This window comes from Candoia aspera, chromosome 1, assembly GCF_035149785.1.
Source record: "Candoia aspera isolate rCanAsp1 chromosome 1, rCanAsp1.hap2, whole genome shotgun sequence".
Lineage (NCBI taxonomy): Eukaryota > Metazoa > Chordata > Lepidosauria > Squamata > Boidae > Candoia > Candoia aspera.
The window spans coordinates 283,943,506-283,965,271 of NC_086153.1; the positions used below are offsets into that span (position 1 = coordinate 283,943,506).

The 21,766-nt window shown below is 37.9% G+C and overlaps 1 protein-coding gene across 3 annotated transcripts; it reads right to left on the reverse strand.

Moving 5' to 3' along the window:
• Window positions 1-384: 384 nt before the first annotated feature.
• ARHGAP11A (Rho GTPase activating protein 11A) lies at window positions 385-14,335 on the reverse strand. 3 transcript variants are annotated; one of them, XM_063289980.1, is made up of 12 exons: window positions 14,134-14,335; window positions 12,473-12,540; window positions 11,794-11,890; window positions 11,307-11,560; window positions 9,500-9,660; window positions 9,273-9,419; window positions 9,050-9,124; window positions 7,660-7,824; window positions 6,244-6,379; window positions 5,426-5,531; window positions 4,920-5,046; window positions 388-3,010 (listed from the first exon to the last, which is right to left on the reverse strand). In XM_063289980.1, the coding sequence occupies exons 1-12, from the start codon at window positions 14,257-14,259 to the stop codon at window positions 1,617-1,619; spliced, it is 2,856 nt and encodes a 951-aa protein (XP_063146050.1). In that variant the 5' UTR covers window positions 14,260-14,335; the 3' UTR covers window positions 388-1,616. The 3 variants fall into 3 exon arrangements, with proteins under 3 accessions (XP_063146051.1, XP_063146050.1, XP_063146052.1); XM_063289982.1 differs by having other exon boundaries at window positions 2,877-3,025; XM_063289981.1 differs by lacking the exon at window positions 9,050-9,124 and having other exon boundaries at window positions 385-3,010.
• Window positions 14,336-21,766: the final 7,431 nt, after the last annotated feature.

Sequence of the window (21,766 nt, forward strand, 5' to 3'; positions counted from 1 at the left end):
ATTGTTATAAAAACTCCCAAGTCATTCAAAAATAGATATTTTGCCCATTTTTTGTAAATATTGGATTCATTCTTTGCTCCAAAATGTTCAGTTAGTTGGAACTTTGGGTAATGGCTTTTTGAATACTAGCACCCTATTTTCTAGGCATGCTGATTTAGCACTTCGAAGGAAACAGTACTTTTAAAAATGCATTATTGTAATTACTAAAGCAGTACTGCAGACCTTTTCAAACTGGATGTAAACAGCTTTTCATGAAGGCAATATATACACACACACACACAGAGTGTGTGTATATATATATATATATATATATATATACACAGATGTATAAAAAAATCTCAATATGGCATAAACTATATAGAAAAAAATTAAGCTTTTTTATTTCAGAGGTAAGAGTTTTTAGCATTCTTCTCACCAAACGACTACTAAAGCTCTAAAAAATAATTTCGAATTTAAATAATTTATATACTAAACAACAATTATGAATCATTTCAATAAAGTAGATAGATCAAAATGCTGTACATCTGAACAGTATGGCTTTATACAATGTATCTCAGTGACATAATAGCACATTGCATGAATTATACAATATCCTGTATTACAGTAATGAGAAAATGAAGACTAGCAAGTTCTTTTACTACCCTTTACTCCCCACTCTCCCCCAGCATAGAACATAGAAAGTAACATCCATCCAGCAGCAATGGAACATTCTTCCATTTGCTGTGCTAGGATTCTCAGTACACCTCCATTCCAATTATTAAAAAATTGGTAATTTGATACATGTACCTAACATTTTAATGGATGGCCATTTGTTTAAGAGAAGAAAAAAGTGCACATGTCCAAAGTATGAACAAAGTACAACTGCTGTTGCCATAGAGGACCTGAATTATCAGTTCCAGAAATAAATCTTAGATACAAACCTTATAGGTAACTGAATATTGCAAAGAAGTGTGGCACGTTGCAAAAGTTAAGGCTGTAAACTATGTAAGTATTTTGCAAATATAGTTTGCACTTCCTTACAAATGTAGTATTAAGCTTTTTGTTTTCTAGAAACTGATCCTTTAATTGTTGATCTCTGAATGAAATAATAGTTAGCTGCCCTTCCAAATTTTCACCAGTAAAATTTGGTAAAATATAAAAACAAATACCAATTAGAACCCCCAAAATAAATGCTACTCAATAGAACTTATTCAAATTTCATTCACTCAACCGAACTTACTCAAGTGTCATTCCTAAATAAATTCGAGAGAGAGACATACCCAAGACAATTTAAAGAAAGATAGGTGTTGGATTGAGCTTTTCTGCCAGCAGGAATATTGTCAGAGCAGAGTTCCACTCAGAATGTTCTTTGCCAATTTCTTCTTCCCGCTGCACAACACAGCAGCATTTGCTTTACTGTTCTGGAGAATTTCTCAGTCCTGTGCAGATTTTGGGAAGCATAAGTGACTTGGGGGGAGGGAAAGTGAGACCAACAGCTTCCACCAGTGGGAGCTCTCTGTGAATTAGGCTTTCTTCCATGGGGAGCAGATTCTGGATCCAACACTTTAGTTGCAGTTCTACATATGCAAGCTTAGATGCAAGAGCACAGAAATATGGTTGGGATTAAACTATTAAATTTATAAATCAAGAGGCTTGACAGTTGGAAGAAGTTTTGCTGCGGGGATTGGGTTTTTTGGTGATCCTCTATACCGAGACTTCTTTCCTGCCATTTTCCTCAGAACACATTTATCAGGTGTACCCACTGAAACATTTAAGCTTGTGCTCATTTTTACAACAGTTTTTGGTGCTTCTTGGTTAGTTAAGTCCTCAAGGACAGATTTGGAATAATTATTAGTCAAAGTTTCTTTGATGGTTTGCTCCGATGGATATATCAGTTGAGGACAGGGTTTGGAAGACAGAGCCAACTGAACATGCTTTTCTTTGCATGTCAGCTTAGAAGGCAGTGAAGTTGTCAATGTATTGTCCGTAGTTACTGCATAGGAAGACAATGCAGTTTCGTAGCTCACTGATTTAGCAAGAGAAGTACAGCCCTCACCAGCTTTTTTACAAGTAACTGATGGTTTTTGAGCTTCCAAGAGAGAATTTATTCTCCTTACAGACTGACGGACTGGGGTACGTTGAAACTTAAGTTCTGGCTTAGTTTTGGTTGCAGAACATGGTTCATTTAATGAAAGTTTGTTGAACCAATGTATATGATCAGCCACTTTTCCTGACGGTGAAGATTTAGATTTCTCATAGGTTTCCATGTGGAGAAACAGATGGTCATTTTTATCTCCATCTTCTGAGAAAGAGGTCTCTTTCTTTGAATTATAGTATTTAGATTCGTTTTTTTCAGGGATAAATTGTTTATTTGATTCCACTATCTCCTTCTGCACATTGTTTATGCTATTTAATTGAATAACAGGAGATGTAGCCAACTGGTCTTCTTGTTCTAATCCATCACTTTGGTTTAAAACATGGATTGGATGATCAGTCTTATTATTTTGGAAGAGAAGTCCATTAATAGCATTGATTTGATCAATGGTATTTGATTTAGTGACCAAGTTTGCACACTGAGGTTCCTCCTTAACATCTACTTTCTGTGCTGTTGCTTTAAAGAGCTCTTTCTTTAATTTTAGTTCCAGGTTTTTGAATTCTAGTAAATTTGATGCTGAAGACTCTGTTTCATATAAATCATGAAAGTTGCTTCCAGATTCAGAAAATGCTTTCTTAATTCTCAATAGCATGTGTTCAGTTAAATTATTTTCATCCTCACAAAAAGATGTTTTTTGTTTGCTCCTACCATAATCACTGCTTGTGAACATAGGCTCAGTAGGAATAACTAATGGCTTCCTATTGGCAGGAGCCGTTTCAGAAGAAGCAATTTCTGTTTCAGGACATCCCATTGATGAAATTCTGGTCTCCTGAGAGTCTGTAGTTGCAGGACCAATCCAAGACATTTGATAATTTGCTTCAGTAAGATGGCTTGGAATCTGTAAGTTTTCTTCTGACTTGCTGAGGTTTTTCAAACCTTAAAAAATAGATACTTTAAAAAAAAAATCAGCAAAATCAAAATTGTATACATAAATTAAACATTAATACAGGTAGTCCTTGATTTACAATGACAATTGGGACCGGAATTTCCACTGCTAACAGATGCAGTCATAAAGCAGTTCCAATTGCCATCATTAACTGAATCCCACGGCCAATCAAAGTCAGTGGGGAAACTGGCAGGAAGTTGTAAGTCCCAGGCCAGCAAGCAGGTAAATAGCTGCTGCCAGGTGGGGCAGGGAGGGTCCACGGGAGTGTGCAGCAGTGTGCGAGATGCCATGTTGGTCAGGGAGAGTGCACAGCAGTGCACAAGAGGCACCGCACAGGTCAGGAAGCATGCATGGGTTTGTGTGAAAGGTGCCACGTGGGTTGGGGAGGGCGCGCAGGGTGTGTGGGTGGTCAGCACGAGCACAGAGGGGCTGGAGAGGATGCGTGGGAGGGGGAGACTTACCCCAGTGACTTACAACCTTCCCTGCCAGCTTCCCCATTGACTTTCTGCAGAAGCTGGCAGGAAAAGGTTGCAAATGATAATCACGTGATTGTGGGGTGCCTGGCAACTGATCGTTAAGTGCAAATGGGTTGCCAAGTGCCCTTATCATGATCACGAGACCATGGGAGTGCTAGGATGGCCATAACTCTGACCAGTTGGAACTACCATTCGTTCAGCACCATCGTAACTTCGAACAGTTGCTGACTGAATGGTTTTATGTCAAGGACTAGCTGTACTATAATTCCACACAACATATATCAGGACTCTATTTTTATACCATAGTACCATATAACATCATTGTTATTAGGCACTGGCCTGATATGGTTACTAAGAATAAAGACAGCCATTAGTGAACTAGCTTTAAAAGAACATATAAATGATCCACCCCAATCCTAACTGCATTAGTCTGATTTGGAAAAGAGACAGTACACCAATCTGGAAACACAGCAGAACTATATGATTACATATTTTTTGAGAACATGGATGCATCTGGACTGAGCTGGGCTCCGCCCATCTTAGCCTTATGGAGAGACTACTGAGAAAGACCTCAGTCCTAACAGTGACTGTCTTTCTTAAACTTAGAGAATCCTACAAGATAGCCAAACACTGCAGAAAACTGGTAGCAAAGAGAAAAAGAGGTATGATCATCATAGTGTAGAAATATATGTTAATGCTATGAGACACTACCCACTCAATAATTGACAGTATAGTGTTGGCTACAACTCTGAAAACTCCCTGTATCAATTATGTTGCTAGGGTCTAAGAATCTGGAAAGTACTTGGTGGCAACAGAAATAGAACTGTCTGGTATATAAAATGCAATACGTTTAAAGTGCATATTTTACCTTAGACTCTCACTTTACAATGTAGTGCAGCACAATACTATTGCTACTGAAAATCTCAAAGTAATTTAAAAACTGGCACTATAGAGGCTTTCTTTTTCTTTCATATAACTTAATAAGTCAAATACATTGTTTCAGAAGTGTAACTTTGTTATTTGTGTTTTAACATTCTGTGACACTGCTCATCAACTTTTATACTATTTCTCTTAAGTGGTTAAATACCTGAACTGCACTATGAAGATGCTACTTGTGACCCACAGATAGCAAACAACCTCTGACATTTTCATCAATAAACATTACAATGAATTTTAACATTACAATTTTAATGGACCAATCAGGAGAAGGGAGTATCCACTATTCCCATTTATCCATCCTCCACAGCAATTCTCATTTATCCATCTTCCACAGCTATGTCCTTATACAAATTATGTAAATGTAATTTTACACATGATGCAAATGATGTAAAATGACCTAAATATAGTGGAAATTTTGACTGTTGCGTTAAGGTCTGCTATATCTAAGTTTTACTATATTTACCTTTTTTTATTATAGACTTACCAACACATGGGCTTAACAATGCTGCAGTCTTCACAGCTTCCACTCCATTTTCTTTATCTTGTTGACCAGCAAGTCGGCGACCAATGTTTTCAGTTCTGTTATTATCCCCATGCTCCACTGCAGTATTCTTAAAATAAAATAAAGGATTGATACAATTTTGAGCATGTAGGAATGTAATCAAATGCTTCTCCTATTCTTCTACATCCTCACAATGGTAGATAGAGAGCACTTAGGAGTTCTAAGAGGAAGGCACACCATAACAGAGAATAAGACTAGAAGACAGTGGACATTATGAAAGTGGATTTCTAGAAGACAAATCAAATTGTTCTATTTTCCTCTTCAACTTCCAGTCATAACCAGCTGTAATGTAATGTAATATAATGTGTGTGTGTGTATTGCATGGGGTTTATAGAATTGCAACTAGTAAAATTAATAAATTAGAAAATTCATCAAGGTTGAACAGTCACTATTTCCATTAAGGCGTGAAACATGGTAATATATAGTACCTCTCTGTTGCTTCTTCCAAGAATGAACTTTAATCGTAATGACCTGCGTACCACTTCTTTCCGGCTGATTTTAGGAGAAAAGCAACCTGTTTTTCCAGATTCAACCCTGAAAGGAAAGAGAGATAAGTTAACTGAATATTGTTCTAAACTACTGATATTCTAAAGTCAGCTAATTTCCAAGGAGAGTAACTCCTTAAGGATAAACTGGTCATAAAATAAAAAACAGTAGTAACAAAAATGGAAAAAAAACGATTTACTGAAAATTGGTTCTGGAAGATCCATTCCTGGGTATATAATAGATTACTGTCATCTACTGAATTGAGGCTACTATTTTTCATATGATAAAGAGTAAACTTTCAATTGACTCCTGGATATTTCAGTGTAACCTTCCAAGACATTTAATTCACAAGCATCAGTACCTTCTTGAGGCAAATACTAAAGCTGAGAATGCAGCCAAAGAATTCTAAATATATTTGATTGTGGATCTTACTCATTATTCATAAATACAGTAATAAAGAATAAAGGACATGTATATGTAAAGGGAAAATGAATATATGAAGTACTATAGTAAAATAACATGGGAACCAAGAGATCAAGTAGCTTTCGAAGAACCAAAGGCCATAGAACTTGACCCACTTATTGTATTTAGTAGTGTTCAGAATAAAATCTAATATATTAACATCTTTAAGTATCACAGAAAAATACGATATATTACTCCTTCTGTGCCAAAAGTGCCTGTTTTGACAAACTTTGACAAACGTCCAGAGTCCCTCCTTGGGGGGAGATGGGCGGTAATTAAATTTGAATTTGAAACTTGCCTTTGTACTTTTTTGTTGGCAATCCTTTTGCTTCTTCGACTTCTTACATTAGACAGATATTTCTCACAAGCGGCTGAGGTAGATAATGAAGTTTGAGATGTTTCCAGTGGCACAGAAGGGCTATCTACAAACAGAGCTGTAGGATTTAGAAAAACAGCAGCTTATCTTAAAATTATTCTAGTTAAGAATACTACAGTTTTCCTGTTTAAAAAAATATCTCTTGGGTCTCCGCTTCTTGGTGACAAGTTGTAGAAATAACCCACAAATTTATATGGCATTTTTAAAATGTTTTAAAAAATAGCTATTTTTGAAATCAAAGTCTACTTTCAAAAACCTATATTCATCTCCCTTGTCATAAGAACATAAAGAGAATTCTGCTTCTCTAGCCCAAAACGCTATTCCAACAGCCAAACAGTTAGCTACAAGAAGCCTACCAGCAAGACACAAATGTAATAGCATTTTTCAGATCATAACCACGAACAATTAGTATTGAGTTGTACCACCTCTGACAATGGAAATAATATATTCTTTTTACAATATTCTAAAGTTAACCATCCCACAGATTTTATTAAAAATATTTAGTTTTTATTATTTCCAACTCAACTGAATGTAAGAAAGAATTTCTACCTACATTAGGAGGATAAACTCCTGAAAATTAAACAGAACTGGACCAAATTTGCTGTTGCAGGAAAAGTTGGCATAAGAAAGATCTTGTTAAAAACAGGCTGGATCTGGCTGGGGATTGCAGAGAAAAAAATCCTGAAAAATTCTTCCAGTACATTTGTATCGGAAAGACAGTTGGGCAGTGGCTGAGAATGCTTACAACTATTCTGTTTTAAGCCCTCTTCCCTTGGGTAGTGCCACCAAGGTGGTAATGTATCGATCTGTTTACATCCTGTCAACAGTCCTGAAAGGTTGCAATATATATTATGGAATATAATGCCATCTATGGATTATCTTCATGGTGAGTTCAATTCTTGATGACTTTTTGAAACAGATTTAGGAATTTTGCCACAAAGAATGGCATGTTAAGAATCCAAATTAGTCTTCAAGGTTCAAGACTTTGAACTTGAAAATTTATAACCTTGTTCTTTTCTAGTAATGAAATCTGCCTTTTCCAGAGAGCCTTCATATTAGTAGATGTGGACAATTCAGTGAAATGTCTACTCAGTGACACAACACCCAACTGTCATTCATCTGTAAATTAGTCTAAGGCATGCGAAATGCTTTGAACACTATGTAAATGCTATTTAGGCAATGCGAGGAACAAAGAAAGAATATGTCGCAGTAGTGCTGCTTGCACAGACATTTCTGCATTGTTGTATGTAAAAAAGAAGTTTGCAAAGAGGCAGGAATTTGAACGATTGTAGTTAAATGGAACATCCTGAGAACATTATTGAATACTTTTCACTTTACCTGATCCAGGTGTTGAGCTAATGCTAAAAAGACTTGGTAGCATTTCAAGACCTATGCTATGCCCAACAGATCGCCTTTTCTTGCTAGAGAAGCCTTGACAGGAATCAGCAGGATATTTACGCTTAAAATTTGGAGTAACCATCACTGGAGTCATTGATGGAAAGACTGTAAAGAAAGGTAAATATATCTGGCAGTCAATACTATGTGAAAACATACAAAATATAGATTATTAATAGTTAGTATATGTAGTACAACATAACTAGAAGTTACTTGCTTCATCCTGCAATTAGTGATGTGAACAGCAATGAAAAAGAGATTGAAAAATTGTGTGTGGGGGGTGACTTACTCCTCACTCTAGAAACTGAAAAAAACAGAAAATTGTGGAAAGCTTGAAACAGTCTACAACATCTACACTTTCATATTAAATATATAAAAATTGGCAACAGTATTCCTTTCAGTATCAGCTAAAATTGGGTTGCAACTAATTATACTTTTTAACTATGTCCAGTTAAACAGACAAATGGAAGGTCTTTCGTTCACTCGATGTGTTCAAGCCAAGTCTAGATAGCCATTTGTCTTGGATGTTTTCATTTGGATTCCTACACTGAGCAAGGGGTTAGATTTAGTGATCCAAATGGTCCCTTTCAATCCAAAATTCTCTATCTGTGCATACTGCTTTACCATGTTTTGTGATGCTTGTTTAATTACATATTTATATTCTGCCCTTCCTCCAAGAGCTCAAGTTGGCCTACATGAGCATCTCCATTTATCCGCACAACAGCAACCCTGTGAGAGATGTTGTGCTGAGAAAGATTGACTGTGTCAAGTCATTCAGTGAGTTCCCATGGCTAAAGGTGGGCTTGAACCTGGGTCTTCCCAGCCTAGTCCAACACATTAACCACCACATTGCATATATAGGATTCAGCACTGCAGGAATAGTCAAATAAAAAATATTTCTATTTTTTATTTCTTTCCATACTGTTTGCCATTATTTAAAAAAATTGCCACAATTGCCATGTTTATTTTTTTGTACAGATATTAGAACTTAAAGCCATGCATTATAACACGAAGGAAAGATTTCTCATTAGCAATATAGTACGAAGTAAAATGCTTTTGAAGCATGTACCCAAACTGTAATAACAGCTGAAATACCCTCTTAGGTGTTATCACGGTAAACTACAAAATGGCATTCAAGCTTTAGTATGCAGCAAAAATAAGCAGACATGTCTTAAGTGTAAAACGCAGCTCAATGGAATAGCACATGTAAGGATAAAAGCAAGTATTACTGACTTGCCTATGTTTTAATCTGCCATGTACTATTCCAGTAATCTTGTTGAAATGTTCAAGAGTTGAGGACATGAAGTGCTTCATGCAAATGCACTATACCTACCACACTGGTCTCTCTGAGGTGTAGTGGAGGGTGTTCTGTTAGATTTAAGTTTATTCAGAGCTCCACTAACAATACCTGAAATTGAAGATACATCAAGCAATAAACATTTTAATGTTTAGTTTCATTTTTTAATTTAGCCCTTGATTAACATTTGCATTTTTCTAAACTTGAGACTTAAAAGAAATTAATACCAAACAACTGCAGAAAGCAGTTTACTCATTACCTCCTATGCTCTGCCGTCTCCTTCTTGAGTGTCCAGAGGGAGTTTCAATTTCGCTCTCTTGATCATCATGGAGCACAGGTGTAGAGACAGAATCGTCAATGCCAAGCATGGATGGTATTTTTTCCAGAATAAGCTTTGGTATATGTCCTGGAAAAGGTACAGTTAATTATTGCTCAAAAAATAACAACAACATTCTAATGTCATAATACTGATCATTATCACCTCACCTATGTCTTCTGCATGATCAATCAATGTCTGCAGAATTCCAGCCTGCAAACGAAGTTTCTTCTCTGTGTGTACAGACATTTTTTCAATTTCACTTGATTGCAAGAGATTTGGAGCAAAAATTACTGCTAGATTACAACTATCCATCTTGTTCTCAGCAGATCTATGCAATGAAAAAATTGCATAGCATTAGATTTCATACTTGTTTAGATATAACTGATACTATATAATATTCATTGCCCAAAATGCTAAATCAGCACAGAAGCTGAAGAGCTCTTATTCACAAACAAGTTACTACAACTAGGCTCCAGTATTTCTACAGCAAACATGATACAATATAACCATCCTTGGGGGTGGCTCGCAGCCTAGAGTCCCTCCCACCAGCCTGGATTTTATACCTTTCTTGGATTCTATATTTATTTACTGTATTTTATAATAATTGTTTTTATGAGATTTTAATGTTTATATTTGGAGCCTGATTTTATTGTAAACCGCCCAGAGTCCCTCTTTTGGGGGAGATGGGCGGTGGCTAAATTTGAATTTGAATACAAGTTTGGTTTCCCAGGCTTGCTGCTATCTTGTGCAAAGAAGATACTCCCCCCTACCCTCCCGCCCCAAAAACGTAAAGACCAGGAAAGTCCATCATAGGCCTCGATTTACTTACTCATTTATGCTTTCCTTCGAACTACAGTTTATTCTCCAAAAGAAAAAGAGTTTCAACTGGGAAATGCTTAGCTTTTAAATTGGATTCTTGTTCAAAGACAATGCCAATGTTTTCTACATATTTTTAGGATTTTGAACACAGGTATTTTAAAATACCTTGACATTTTTAAAGTTATATCTTATAATTTAACTTATAGCTCTCATTGATTAGAATATATGGTTTGTATCTGAAATGTGTCAGATTGCTTCAATAAATATTTTAAAATGTTGTTTGAGTTTTGACTCATTTTCTTTGTTATGGATAGAATATAATCTATGTGAGATTAGAGACATACATTTGAGAGGAAACTTGAACTGGAATTAAGAAAGATTTTCCTGCAATAAACTTCTCTGATATGGGAACAAGTGAAGTAAGAGGAATGTTGTCTTTATTACTTTTTAAATGTTGGTAATCTTCTCTGGGCTTGTTGGAGAAATAAAAGTGTAAAGCCTAACAGGTTATATAAGAACATATATTCTCCATGATCACTGCTACATTTTTCAACTAAATATTTTATATATCTAAAATGCAATGTTTTACTGTATTAATATTTCTTTCTGATATAATGTATTTTATTTATCCATTCAATCATTCACTCATTCATTCAATTTATATCGCCACCCATCTCAAACCAGTGACTCTGGATGGCGAACAATCATAAAAACAGCTAAACAATTAAAACAGAACAAAAAGAAATTAAATACAAATAACAGCCAAGAGATATTACAATCTGTTAGTGTCAGCACAACCAGGAAACAGGGCCCTTCACACACTCAGGACCCCAGGCCTGGGCACTCCAGGCCCCTTTATTATATTTTCCCAATGAACTGTTTCATTTTTTCACTTGCTTAGAAATAGTTAAATTGAGATATCTTAACAATTAATATGATGTATTTTGAAAAACTTTTGCTTACTAAAAATAAATCTCAAAATACAAACTAAATCAAACTCTGATTAGCTTAGGGCATCAGAAAACTTTCCAATTAAAAAGCAGAAAATACTCTAAACCCCCCCCCCCCATAGTTCTCACAACTGTTATAGTTCCATTGCAGGCAGATAACAGAGGGCAAATCAAAAGCAAAATCTTCATGAAATCTGCAGCTTACCTTAGAGACACCTTTTTGAGAAACCGGAAGAAATATCTGAGGATTTCAATTATTCTGTCATTCATAAGACAGGAGATGAGCAGTGTGGCAGAATTCCGTTCCTCCCTGTCTAACTTCTGGGCCTTAATAAAAGCTTCTTGCAGGTCATATGGGAGGATGGGCTCAGGCAATTCTCTGAAGAACTGCTTCAGAAGTCCTGCGACATCACACGGTAGTGCACTAGATAGGCAATTTTCACCTTTGTCCAGTTTATTCTAGGAATGGTAAGAAAATAAACATTGTCAATGGAGTAAACAACATACTTTGAGAAATGGCAATGGAGATCTTGGAAAGAAGCTCAAATCTACTGAGTGATTCAAGATATCTACGGTATACATAGACAATGTATTTTGGTATAAATTTGTGGAAAGAGCCCACAGCAACATTAAGCACCGATGTCAACACATCAAAGGTGTTAAAAATAAAGCAGACTAGGGAAGTACTGTACCTTTAAGGTTTTTAAACGAACAACTGATCCAGATTTTCTGAAGAGTCCCTCTGTTTGAATGTGTTCTTCCAAGTATTGACAAGCCTCAACTAAAAAGCTGAAGGGAAAAACAAAAGAGCACTTGCAGTCCCGGCCTTAATTTTCTTATGTCCAGATTGGCAAATATTGCAGTTAATAGGATGATAAATATATAAAAAATACAATGCTCAATTCTGAACAAAGTCCTGACCTACAGCTTCCCTTACTCTGTCACTAGCAGCTTTGCAGAAACGAAAATACATAGTTACTTTTACCCTGAATATCTACTGTTCTTTCTCATCCTCTCCACTATTTCACTGTAATGCTGGAAAGAAACAAATTGTCACTGCATCAGGACAAGAAGTCATTGTCTCCTGATTCGACCAGAAGCCAGTGTTGCAATTTCCGTTTCCTTAGCCAACATGAACAAGAGTCTCTCTTCCCCACTCCAGTGTAGAATGCTTGTTCTATAGAAGAGCTGACTATTGACTGTTATATTCTTGCCAAAACCTAAGTATTGTGAAAAAAGTGAAAGGTCCCCTGTGCAAGCACCAAGTCCTGTCTGACCCTTTGGGGGGGACGCCGCTTTCACGTTTTCTTGGCAGACTTAAAATTTTGCCATATTTGTGAAGACTCTAGTTATACTCAAATTGTAACTTACCAAGGTATATTTCCATATTCAGACGCAACTCGAGGTAATTCATGAAGAGCTATTCCAAATACTTTCCCCTGAAAAATCAAACATAACTTTTAAATAAACCAATGGAGAAAAGAATATTTTACTAACAAAATAAGGAACTAAAATCTAAAAGGAGGTTTGTGGCTTAAATCCATTTATCTCCTTTCAATTTAGATATATTTAGCAAACAAGCAAAATTTAGTTGTAGTCTGTAAATTGCTTATTCTAGATTAGTTGCAAAACAATCTGTATCTATTATTCTAGATTAGTTGCAAGACAGTCATTCCAAAGCTAACAGTTTAATGACCATTTCCCTTTCAAACAACCTACCTCATCTTATTAATATATAAAATATTTAAAACTGAAAAAAGACAACCTTCCTATAAGCTTCCTATGAAAGTCTTCTGTGTCATATGTGTTGTACAGTCGTAGGTTCTTGAATACTATCTTATGTGATACAGGTTTTGGGATAATACCTTGCTTCATCAGTTGAAGTTACCCAATGGAATGTTGACCTGAAGAATAAACTGTAGATAGCATTTATCTAATCGCACTGTGCTCTCCTTAAGCATCGGCATACTTGCTTACCCATGCAGGAATAAGTAACTACACACTCACTTATCTTTCCCTTATGTTTCTAAGATGTATTGTATCTTTATCATAAGGAGATGTAACAATGAACTTTTTTCTCTCCTACTGAGAGCACAGTAAGTTAATGTATCTAATATAGTTTCCATCTTAAGTTCTCCCCATTTTAGGAGCCCACCAAAAAGATCAATTTGTTGTTTAGAATTTAAAACATAAGTACAGAGCAGAGAAGTGAGAGGGCTAATTCAATCATACTTGTTTGGATAGGAAGATTTTCTAGAAAAGCACATTTCTGATTAAATCAAGATGTTTTCTTTTGAGTTCCAATAACATATAAATATCTTAGCAAGACTAAGAATAAAGGTATTACTTTACTTGGTTTTTATGCGTGTTAAATCCTAAACCACTGCAACTCACAAACACACACTATATCCCCTTCACAGGTAACCTTTTATTAAGGTAATAAAACTCTTTGACAACATCAAGCATTTTGCTAGGAGAAAACATTCCTCGAGCAAAGAAAACTGCAGGAAGTTTTACTTCCCACATCAGAAACAGATCTTCCCACCGTAAACAGATCTTCAGATGCACTCGGGGGCTATAAATGGGTATCAGATATGACGTTTGAAGGTAACTGCTATTAATAATACTGAGATACAGACGTCTCCATATTCCTGTTTTCAAAATCAAAGTGGCGCTTATTTATTAATCAGGTTATTTAATTTTTTGATCCAACGTGTACCCCGCAGCAATCGCAGGCCTTGTTTTCCAGTTCTGCGTTCAACGCAAACACAGGAGAGCAAATGACTCCTGTATTCCCACCCGAAGTCGTATTACACAACCCAAGCCCGGAGCGAGCATCTTCTCAACGCCGAGCTTCTGTCTGGCTCCTCGGGAGCAACTCAGGAGCACCTCCGAGCGAAAGGAAAACCCAAAGCCGTTGCAGGAAGGCAGCTGCGCGCTTCCAGCAGGCGCGGACGCCTCCGGCCACGGCAACCCCCCGCGCTTCGCCGGCGCCTTCGCGAGCCTGTGAGGGCGCCTGATGGCTGACTCACCCCTCCCGCGGCAGTCGACCTGGGCGCTTTCCCCTTCCCGATGCGGTTCTTCAGCTTGATCCCGTAGGCGGCTCGGAGCTGCTGCTGCACGGCCAGCTGGGCCAGCCTTCTTCCGGGACCCTCCATGGCCGCCCTTCCGAACCCACCGCTGCCCTCCTCACGACTCGGCCGTCATCTCCGCGGGCCGCCTGGCCTCTGCCGCAGGCCGTCAATTACCCACTCAAACGGAGCGCCTGCCAAGTCCTGCTCTCTGATTGGACCGCGTCTCTCTTCGAACTCCCAGGACCCCGTGGCGCCTTCAACGGCTACCGCCGTAAAGGGGCACGTCCCGTCAAAAGCCCGACCTCTCATGAGAAAGATTGGGAAGGCGGTGCTGACAATATATCAGGTGCGGAGCCTTCGCTTACCTTTCCGAGTCCTTGTGGTTAGGCGATGTAGGAATCGAATAAGATACATAATAAATAACACATTCAGGCGCTAGCCGTAGGCACCTAAAGGGTCTTCGCATTTAAAAATAAAACATAGAGACAATAAATTTAGAATGACGAGTCCAGTCTACTTACTGGTGCCTCTATGGACAGATGCTTGCCATCGTGACTCCCTTTAGCAATAGTAATTTGTTTTAGTACCACGTTCAAAACTTTGAACAAGTCTCAGAAACTAGCTGACGTTAGTTGATCTTCAATCGCGAAGCGTGGACCCTGGATGGGAGATTATCTATCTGCAAAATGTTAGAGCGTTCGGTATCTCTTCGCAACCATAAAGTGGCCCCCAAATTTGTCGTGGCTTTATTCTGCTGGAAAAAAAGAGTGTTGGAAGATTTTAATTTATTTTAAAAATGGCCCACCATGGAGTCACACTCCAAGAAGCATGATATAAACTAAACTATCCAATATTGTTTTCTTCACGCTGTAGAGGAGGAGGAAGGACATTTATGAGATTATTGCAGGAGTAAATCAAGTGTTTCCATGCATGGGGAGGATGGAGTGAAGAAAGTGCGATGAGGCTAGAAGTGATTTAGACCAATCTGGCACCATGTAATATGCGTAAAATTTTAGGCTTTATTACTAGCATTTTAGCATGGCGTCCATGCCTTCTTTTGATATTTAGGAAACCATCTTTTTCCTATGAGCCAAAGCCACTTCCTTTCATGTGCAAAACTAGCCCTTTCAGGGGCTGCCAATATAATAATAGGGCTGTATTCTGAAGTCCTTGATTAAAGTTGTGTTAGAGAAACAAACCTGGGTGGGAAAGGAGGAGATGCAATACATTTTAAGGGTGTCTGTCTTTTCTCACATCTAACAAAGCACATGCGTCTTTTGTTGTTTGATTTGTTGCTTTCTGACTCATCACGTTTATCGATTGTACTATCATTTGTTTCTGTACCCTATACAAAGACTTGACCACTCCCTTAATAAAGGCCTTTCACTTTGCCTGAAGTACTTGGGGTTTGTATGGGGCGGCGGAGGGGGGGAGCCACTTTGCAATGGTGTTGGATGTTTCTCAAATTCAGGGACTAGATTCTTTCCAGCTCCACACCAACTTGGGTGCCTGAGTTTCACTGGCAACATAACAAAAACTTTAAGCTCTGGGTGTGCATAATATACTAAGCCGGTCATATAGTATCTTTTGGTGGATAGGATTATGGTGGGCTGACATGAAGGAAAAACAAATGACTTCATTTACTCCTGGTCATAAGGACAGAACAAGGTAATTCAAGAAGTATTTTAGCCTTGGGCAGCAAAATGATTATCTTGCTGATCATTTTGCAGTTCCACTAATTCAATGGGATTTACATTCAAAGACCAAAAGGTTCAACATTGAGATTTTCTGTATGTCAACAGTGTGAAATAATGAAGTATTTATTAAGATTATTAATTTGTTCAAGTATCATTTCTGCAGGCGTCATCTCTTGTCCTTAAAGAATAAATAAATAAAACTAGAACGAGTGCAAAGAATTTGGGAAACCAACTCTGTAGAGAAGGAAGGAAAGAAGAATGATTTCAGAATTTCTTTAGTAATCTAAAATTGTTGCACCACCAGCAGCATATAACAGCTATTATTTGGTCACTTCTGTTTACAGTATTGTAAAATGGGGTACATAACAGAAGGGGGAGCTCTTGTCTGAGAGACTGAAAGCTCCTTCTGTCACCAATAATACAGTATACAGAACGTTGGTAGTTATTATTTTACATCATATTTTACAATATAAATTGCAGTGTTTTATTTTTATACACTTATATGTGTAGATTCTAAGTTTCTTGGAAGAAGATATTTTAATTCCACAAAATCATACGCGTTGAAATAATCAGATCATTGCTAAAGGTCCTGCGTTGTGCCTTATTTTAATTCCATGGTTGTGGTATCAGTTCTGAATTAGATTGTCTGTTGGTGATCTCAGCCTATTCTGAAATCCCAATTCATCTCTATTCAAATAGTAATTTTAATTTAAGTTCCTCTGCATCAAAGAGCTGGGTAGTTTGAATTCTTCCCTTTCAGCTGACGTGGAGAGTTGAGTGAGCTGTGCATTGTGATAAGAACAAAGGCATGTTCAAATTATGCAGTTAAGATATTATGCTACAAAATTGCTCTACTTCAGTTGTCACTGACAAGTATTAAAATTTCAAAGCATTTTCCTGATGAAAACTTTCAAACTTTTTATACAAAACAAGGAAGACTTTATTTAATGCTGGCTAGGAAATTCTGGGAGTTGAAGTCCACACATCTTAAAGTTGCCAAGTTTGAAAAACACTGCAGCAGTGGAATACAATTTTATCTCTTTTTTATTATCTTTATTATCTCTTATCTCTTTTTATTGTTTATTTAGAGTAGAAGATACAGAACAATGGCTGTAAATAATAGGAAAGCAGATTCTGACCAAATGGTAGAACAAAACTTTCTAACAATAACAGCAGTTCACTAGTTGAACCATTTAGTCAAAGCCGTGATAGTCTGTCCTTTGCTGTGCTTTATATGTTCATATGGAGGCTTGTCAGCTATCCATTATGATTTAATTTGAATTCCTGCACTGAACAGAGATTTGTTCTCAATGGCCTCTCTGACTCTGTTATTCGAAGACTATGAGTTCAAAGAATTACTGGTAGGTATACTGTCATGATGGGCTGGGGGGGCGTGGTGGCTCAGTGGTTATGATGCCAGGCTTGTCGACTGGAAGGTTGCAAGTTCAGGGGTTCGAGACCCAAGTGCTGCGCAGCAGAGTGGTTTTGGAGGGAAGGTAACAGCATTTCCGTGATTGTCATGCTGGCCACATGATGCAGAAGTGTCCTTAGATAACGCTGGCTCTTCAGCCATGGAAACGGAGATGAACACCGCCCCCTAGTGTGTCATTAGACACGACTACATGGGAATTTTTACCTTTACCTTTTTATACTGTTGTGGACGCACTGATACCAGAGCAAGTATTTCTGTTGTGTCTCTACACCAGAGGTAACTGAATTAATTGCTCTCAAAATATGTCATTCGCTTTGTTTGTTCCTGCCCTGTTCCCCTCAGCCCTCATAAAAGTAAAATTCAGAACATGCAATTCATACATTAGCCTCTAAGGGTGGTTAATTCTGCCAGGTTTCAGAATAAACTCTGTGAACTCTCTCATTGTAGAAAGCAAGTATTTAAAGCAGAAGGATGTGCAAAATGTACAGTGGAATCCTGTATATCATTTTTCAGAAATGTCCCTCTGTACTGAACAGGACTTCAGGAAAATTATGAGAACTGATCTTCAATCTTCACAAAACTCCTTTTCTATGGTTACATATGCATATATGCAATTCTCCGCATTAATCTTTCTAAGCCATCCATGACAGTTATCAAGAATCCTACGATCAGTCATTGCGCTATTTTGAAAACCCCAGAGTCCTCAGTGCACAAAGACTCCTACTTCTTTGCCGATCATAATTTTGACTAAGCAACGACTCTGTTTTGTTTTGTTTTATTTTTTTTTCTCTTTCAGTTGTGTTTTTTGCAAGAGCTCAGCTAAACAGGGCTTTGAAGATGCACAAAGAGCCATGTAGTGGTTGCAGTTGCATGTCCCCTTTAGGGATGGTGGTTTTGTTGCTACTTGACATAGTGAAAGCAGGTCTCTGTATTAGTACGGCAAACTGAAGAAACCACCACATCTAAAATGTGCTTCCTGTTCAGAAACCATGAACTACTGCAAGGCAAACACTACAGGTCTTTAAAAGAGGCTCTGCTGGTGCAACAGCTGTGGTCCCAACACATTTCAGGTAGATGGGGCAAGATTCAGGCCTACTCGTTGGGGACAATACTGCCAGCTCTTTGGCTGTTTCTTATTTTTGATCACAGACTCCAAAGAAAAAATAATATTTCTGCCAATTCTGTTTTAAAAAGGCTCTATTTATAGGTTCAATCTCATTTTTAAAATTAAAAAAGAAAAACGCATGTTTTGTTTTAGAATGAGAACTGGAACTAGTGGCATGCCAGAAGCTGGTAACCCATAACTGATACCCACCACCTGCAACGAACGTATTTCCAACAAAATGGAAAGATACAGAATCAGGGAAAAGAAAAACTTCATTTGAAAATTGGATGATATGGAAATAATGATGGTCCAGGCACATGTAACAAATCACTGAATTGAATTCAGACTACCTTCACACAGGATTTTCTCTGAGTCGCTTTCGGTTTTTTGCACAATGTTATAATAAACCTGAAAGGTTGTCATCAACTCCGTCAGACACTGAGCAATTAATCATTAATATATCTAATTGGCATGAGAATGGAATAACTCTGCTCAAAGTTACCTTCAATCAAAGTGATGCCTACTTTTCAATTATTGTGGCATTTCTCTCATCCGCTTTGGATAACTTCATAACCATTCAGGCATAATGGTGTGAGAGGTATCAGAAGTATCACTTCTCAGAAAGCCCACCACGGTATTTCAGCCTGAAGATACATTGTATGTCTTTATTATTTAGATTTGCAACCTTAGCTGATTTTTTTCTCTTATATTTTAAAAATCATTCACAAAGCCAGCTTTCCTTGTTTAAATGTGTTTCCCACAAATAGTGCAGGCATGTATCTGTACTACAGATTTGATCATGTACCTTTCAGCCCCTGCTTAGGGTGCTTTTTGAAAGCTTCAATATTTGTTTGATCTTACAGGATGTCAGAGGATACGTATCAATAACAATTTGCCTGATATCCATGCTGAGATTTGTAGCTTGGATTGAGTCTTCACTCCTATGGGTAAGATCATCCCCTAAGTCTCAGATAAATACTGCTTTGAGGATCATCCGAATGGCAGAAAGTGTGGTGGCTATTGGAAGCCCTGTCTATATTTATTAATAATCTTCTCTGGAGTGATAGGAGATCCTCAAGGACAGTAAGAGGCAGATAAAAGGAGATTCATAAAAATAGACTCATTCATTTTTGATACCAGAATCCCATACCTAGAACAAAAAGTGTTATGGATAGAGATGGCTTTTCCATCTACACCTTTCTGTCAGGGGTACTTTAACTTGGATTCCTTCACTGAGCAGAGGTTTGGCCCTGATGCCTAAATTACTCCTTCCATCTCCATGATTTAGTGTGGAATGTCTACCTAGCTGCACATCTTCAAGATAAATAAATCCTATTCAGTTTAATGAGGCTTACTGCTGAAGAAACCTACTGTACACAGGGATATGCTGGTCTTTGTATAGCACGCAGACCAAAGTGCATTGTCAGAAGATGCTATATAACATTTGTCACACAGCCCAGGTATCTGGCATCTGAAAGGCACAGCTTCCTTCTACAGGGCTTTTCTTTATGCATCTGCTCTTTACTCCCTTGTTTTCCAGCTGGCAATGCATCCTGCAATCTGGATACACATTAAACACATGAAATTCCTAGCTGGAGTACAGTTCTTTCCTGCTTGACTAGTGAATATATTATTAACCCAATCCGAAGGAATGAAAGGGCTCCATCCTTAAATGGAATGCGATCCAGTGGAAGCTTATGCTGGGGCAAGCTCCCCCTTCCCCCTGTAACACCCCACACTTCCTGCTTCAAGGAAAGACAGGAAACAATGGGGAATAGGAGGAATCCTCAAACATACCCTCCTCCTGCCTTCCTCCAACAGCAGCATTCTATAGGTTGAGTTCTGCTCATAGTAACTCAGGATGCAGCAGTCCTTTCAGTCTCACAGTAAGAGAATTGCTGAGCATGCTGGATAACAATTATGGGATGAATTTAGTACATCTATCTCTCTGGGTAAGGATATGAAACACTCCCTGTATTAATAGCCCTATGGTTAGGCTGACCATATTTCCTTGAGACAAAAACGGGACATTGGGATGGCAAAACAGGACAGGGTTAAAAACAGGACATTGGGATGGCAAAACAGGGCAGGGTTAAAAACAGGACATTGGGATGGCAAAACAGGACAGGGTTAAAAACAGGACATTGGGATGGCAAAACAGGGCAGGGCTGGGCAACAGGCTGGATTGGCAGGCAGGAATTTCTCCAGTTTTCTCAGGCTGGGAATCTTCGGATTCCTTCATTTGTGAGAGGCAAGGCTGGGCTGGAGAGTCTAGTGAACGGTTGTCCCCAACAAGCCATTCCTCCTCTGGCTGTGCTTTTACATTCTTTTCTTCCCACCATTTCAAGGCAGGAGCCAACTGGCTCGCCCTCTGATTACTGCCTATCAGCTGATCCTGTTTTTTTCTTTTTAGGTTTCCCGCCAGATTGAGCTCTGCGGCTTTTTTCCCGCTGTTTCTGCCGAGCTCGCCCTCCTTCCACTCAAAGTCAGACTGCATTCTGACAGGTTCGCGGGAACTTTCAAATTTTTAAGTAAGGTTTTTAAGAAAACGGGACAAAATGGACATTTATATTAAAACGACAGGATGGTCTGGAAATGTTAAAAAAAACGGGACTGTCCCGTTCAAAATGGGACGTATGGTCAGCCTACCTATGGTATCAGAGGAATCTTACGTTTGAATGCCAGTTGGAGGAAAATAATAGTGGGAGGTGGCTGCCTTGCTTCCCAGCCATCTGGTTTGCCACTGAAGGCAAGGAGATTCTGGATCAGGAGATGGTCTGATCCAGCACAGCTCCTTTTGTACCATATCAGTCTCAGAGTGTATAGGTCTATAGTACTGTAATTATTATGTTTATTCACAAGGAATTCCATTGAATTCAGTGAGGCTTACTCCCAGATAAATATCCTTAAATGTGCAACCAAAATAATTATATGAAAAGGGAGAAATATTTAGCTCCAATTCAGAAGTAAATCTAAATCACATCAGTCTAAAGTTTACTTAGACTTTTCCCCCCACTGAATTAAATTCTACAAAAGGTCTATGTAACATAACTGTCCCTGGAAAAGAGTTTGCACATAATTGTGTTATCAAAACAAATTTACCCAAGTTTACTATAAATAATGTGCTCTGTTATGACTCATTATAGTTAATTGGGCAATATTTTGTTTCCATGTGAATTGTTTCCTATTGGCTAAAAGAGTCTCACATTAACAGACCTGAAAGATATCTAGTATTGATGCATATTCTTTGTCTCCCCAGAAAAACCTGACATTGGCTATATGTTCTATTCATGAATGGTTAATTTTCAGACAGCATTAATTTTTAATCTTTTTAATGTGGTTTATACAAGTTACATT

Coding starts and splice junctions, on each gene's coding strand:
- ARHGAP11A (XM_063289980.1), bottom strand. CDS start 14,259: ATGGAGGGTCCCGGAAGAAGGCTGGCCCAGCTGGCCGTGCAGCAGCAG. Junction 12,541..14,133: donor GGTCGACTGCCGCGGGAGGG/GTGAGTCAGCCA, acceptor TTGATTTTTCAG/GGGAAAGTATTTGGAATAGC. Junction 7,825..9,049: donor ACCTCAGAGAGACCAGTGTG/GTAGGTATAGTG, acceptor CTTTCTTTACAG/TCTTTCCATCAATGACTCCA.